Genomic DNA, 4,218 nt, shown 5'->3' with positions numbered 1-4,218 from the left:
AGTAATTATTATGAATAATTTTTTTGGATAGAAATAAATGAAAATTAAAAAGTTGAGATAAGAAAGAAATTTGTTAAAAGTTTGGAAAGAGATTATAATCTATTTCTTCGTTAGAGTAGTATGCTGCTAAAATTTTGTGGTTAATGGAGCTTATTAGAGGGTACTTCCTTTGTAAAAAAAAGTTAAGGATATAAATACTAATTTGTGAATATTTAATATTTATTAGATTATTAAAAAATATTAATAAATTTGAAAAATTTACTAAAACTTTTATAATGTCTTTTTCTTTGATTTGAATATGGAGAGAATTGGACTTAAATTGTTGATATTTTAGTTCAAATTGGAAAAGTTAATGCATGAAATTATAGAGATTAAAGTGAGTCTCAAGGCTGATCAGATCGCGATTTATAATGGAGTGCTGCAAAGAAAACAAAATACTAACTATTAAAAACATGATTGTCAGTACAAAGAATATTGCAAAAAAATAAGCAAGCAAAATAAAAGAAAAAATTACAAAGTCCTCCAGATATGTCCTGTGGCCACCACTCCCAAGATGATGGACCACTCCAGCCTCTAGTCGTGCCCTCGCTGCCTCACGCTGGTGACTCCAACGTCCTGGAGAATCTATAGCCTCCTCCCTTAGTCGGTGCCAGTTGTCCACGTCTAGCCACTCGGGCTCTGCATCTCCACTCTTGAGTGCCTTGCGTGCATCCGATCGTCTGCGTGACATATATGCACGCATGTAGTCCATCATCCAACCTGTAGAAAATTTATCTGTTGTGTCTAGAACTGGAAACTCCTCATGCGAGGATGCCACTATGTAGTCCTTGCTCCTCTCCGGTATGTTTTTCCAATGATCTAAGACGTTGTGCCGAAAAACTTGTTGGCACAACTCTCTCATGCGAGCCATCACCCTCCTCCCCTCATCATTCATGATGATGGCTCCTGACCTATCATTGACAAGATAGGCATATCCCTCTAGGGTATGCCTAAGATGGGTTCTCTCCCACTTTCGTCCATGCTCTTGGGCATATCCAAGAGACCCATGTACATCCAGTGTACCAACCGGGATAGTATCTATCGGTGTAGCACCCATAGGGGTACCACCTGCAGACGATTGAGCAAAAGCCGAAGTAACTAGACTAGACATCCCCACAAGTGCGACAAATCCTGGAGGTGATGCAACTCCAACAGAACGACGAGACAGAGACACCGCATCCATGCCTCCACAATAACCACCTGAGCCACTCTCCCTGGAACCGCCACGATGTCATGCTGCTGCGCATCCGAGTCGTATACACCTCCATTTCTTTTGTTGTGCATTTGTGTTATTTTCTGCGTGTGATTCATTGTGTGTGAGATGCATTATGATAATCTGCATCCAATGTATATATTCCGTTAGTGTGTGTGTATGATTTTGTTTGGATGCATGATGTTTGTGTGCTAGAAAAATATGAAAAACTGATGCCAAAGGACATTATCAAGCTGATAATTTCAATGATGATCTCTAAGAAAAGTGTAGGGAATTATGGAATCAAAGGAAGGATTGTGGAAGTGATCATCTAAGTTCAAAACTTCCCATGACATAAAGTTGAAGGAAGTCTCTCAAAAGCTGCTTAAGCGAGCAAAGCACTAGTGGAGCACCGAGGGAGTATTTTGCCATCCAATTTTCAAGGCCGAAGTCAAAGTTTATGCGCAGATTATTCATTGTAAAACTGACTGACAAAGGGGCAATGCATGACTTCAAAGATAAATCTCAAAGTCAAAATCAATGTTGGTGCTTAGATCTTGAAAGGGTGTAAAGAAACTATTTTGTCAAAGAGGAGGTTTTTTTTAATCCCTGCTCAACTAAAAGAGGAGAAGGGGAGACTAATTTGGTTTCAAAAACCGTTTTTGGAGGAAAAAAGCATCTTTTGGTAAAAAAGCAAGGGATTTTTTTTAGGCGCCTTTGGGGAAGGGAAAAAAAGAAAGGACAGAACAGGGATTGGAGCCAGGTCTCTCGGCATAACTCTGATGAAAACGCTAGTATTGAAATTGGGCACTACCAGAACATGATGACGACAGCTCTCTGTTTTCGCCGCTGCGCCAGCTTCCTGTCGACACAGTAGGTTGAGTGCTTGAACTTATATTACATTTGGAGCAGTACTGGTCTTCGCATCGTTTTTCCTATCCCATTCTATTTTTGACCAATGTATCATTAAGCACAATAGAGTTTGCAAAAAGCTTATTGGAGTGGATGAGTGATGCAATTGCCAAATCCTTCGAAAGTAATCAAGACAAGGCATTCCAATTGAAAGCCTTCCGAATATATTCCAACCGGAAAGAGTTGAATGCTGTGCCAGCAGGCCTTTGCCTTCCCTCAAATTACTGATCATCCATGGATGGAGAGTGCTGAAGAAACTTTCCATGGGATGTTGCTAAATAAGGAGCAATATGAAGTACTGTGTTTCTACGCTTTTGACTCTGAATTGCAGATTATAACTTTGTTTCCCTGCATCAGCATCAGCAGAAACCTCTAGAGCTGGAATTTGGGCGCTTCGTCATCAACAAATACTCCCGATGGAAACCAATGATAGTGGGTCCGAGATGAATGTCTCGACGATGCCTTTCTGTGTTAAGTTGAAGGAGAACACTAGCAAGAGCGACGCACAACAAAGAAGAAACTAGATGGGGGAGGTCTTTCCTGCGCTGGCATATGATCAGATATAGTTAGCAAGCTAATCAAAGATGGCAAACAAATCGAAGCCCTTTCATTTGCTAATGCATTTGAGCTTTTGGATCATTTTGAGCCCGTTTCACTACTCAAATCTTACCTTAAAGAGGCAAAGAAAGTAGTGCAGACTACTCTTAAGAATGGCAACAACTCAGTTGCAGCACAGAATGATGCCAATAAAAAAGAACTTGCAGCCATGCGAGCTGTTTTGAAGGCAATCAGTGAATACAAGCTTGAAGACAAGTATGCCCTTGCTCCCTTGGATAAAAGAATTGCACAACTAGAGAAGGCAAAGCTAGACAGAAAACGTTCTGCCAATGTTGGGAAGAGTGAACAAACTAAAAGGGTACGCACTAACAACGGAGGTACTGCATCTGGAAACCCTTATGAGAAACCCTCATTTCGTGGATCTGAGAAGGCCCAGTATACCAAAATAGGTATATCTACCTATGGTGCAGGGTTAGCTCAAGCTGGCTTTGATCATCATCCTCTCAGTGTTGGACATTATCCTGGTTACAGTGCTGGGAACAGGAGTCCTATTTCACTTCCAGGATCTTACTTGTATGACAATCTGGGCTACGGAACTTCAGCCTTCATCAATACTCCTAGCTCTTATAATGATTATGGATATGGATCAGGATTAGGAACTACACCATCTGGCTATCAATCGTACCTATAGAAATGTATGCTAATATTGCAATCTTTGCAAAGATCTCTTCACAAACAGCTTGTTATCTTCTGGCATTTTAAAAGGGGTCTTCCTTAAAAAACATAGACAGCTAGAATGATGAACAGTGGAGCAGGGAATGGGTGGCTGAATGGCCACAGCACAATGCCAGAAAGACCAGTAGTGTAGCAATATGTTTATGGCTTAAGAGAAGTGCCTGCCTATCCTCTCTCAGAAATGAATACTCTCACTTTTTTTATGAAGACATTGGCTTTGTGGCCTACTAAACTCCTACTTTGTAAGGATTCCTGAAAATTTGTTCACAGACATTATTACCCAGCAGAATTTATCAAGTGCCAATGGAAAAACTGAATTCAAGCATCTATATGTAAAACTGAATATGTTCAGATTTTTCTGAACATGAGCTTCATGTAACTCACTTGACAAGAAATATAGTGTACTTTGGCATCAACAATTCAATTTTCTTCTTGTTAGTCTCTTCCATTGCTGTATCTTGAACCCCGTGTTCTGCAGCCCTTGCGTGAACTCTACGATAATGAGAGCGAGGAGTCGCACCTGTATCCCGTGTGGACCGCGGAATCACTACATCCATATCTCTATAGCATCCCCCTGACCCTAAAGCACTCCCTTCCTTTGGCCCAAGTCTGGAGTGTTGACCTCATCTACTCGAAGCTAAAGCATCTGATCGGGTCAAAGTAGATCTAATAGAGCGGCCTGTGTCCGAGACAGCTCGTGGTCTGCCATGTCTTTGAATCTTGTCATCTAATCTAGAGATATGCATGTGAAGATATCCTGCAACTCCTCATCGATCATCCCT

General features: G+C 40.9%; 1 protein-coding gene across 1 annotated transcript; it reads left to right on the top strand.

Annotated features, from left to right (window-relative positions):
- Positions 1-2,236: 2,236 nt before the first annotated feature.
- LOC148041130 (uncharacterized) lies at positions 2,237-3,392 on the top strand. Its single transcript, XM_087677181.1, has 3 exons — positions 2,237-2,345; positions 2,475-2,579; positions 2,704-3,392. The coding sequence occupies exons 1-3, from the start codon at positions 2,237-2,239 to the stop codon at positions 3,390-3,392; spliced, it is 903 nt and encodes a 300-aa protein (XP_087533307.1).
- The last annotated feature ends 826 nt before the right edge of the window (positions 3,393-4,218 follow it).

The sequence above is a fragment of the Lygodium microphyllum genome, chromosome 1 (assembly GCF_053477565.2).
Source record: "Lygodium microphyllum isolate KBCC chromosome 1, Lygodium_microphyllum_v1.1.10, whole genome shotgun sequence".
Lineage (NCBI taxonomy): Eukaryota > Viridiplantae > Streptophyta > Polypodiopsida > Schizaeales > Lygodiaceae > Lygodium > Lygodium microphyllum.
The sequence above is the reverse complement of the archived record's forward strand: the minus strand, read 5'-3'. Positions and strand labels throughout refer to the sequence as shown.

Bases quoted from the DNA above. Each gene is read 5' to 3' on its own strand.
- LOC148041130 (XM_087677181.1), top strand. From the start codon at position 2,237: ATGAGTGATGCAATTGCCAAATCCTTCGAAAGTAATCAAGACAAGGCA. The intron at 2,346-2,474 runs GCCTTTGCCTTC...TCTGAATTGCAG, and splicing joins GTTGAATGCTGTGCCAGCAG to ATTATAACTTTGTTTCCCTG. The intron at 2,580-2,703 runs GTCCGAGATGAA...GCATATGATCAG, and splicing joins ATGGAAACCAATGATAGTGG to ATATAGTTAGCAAGCTAATC.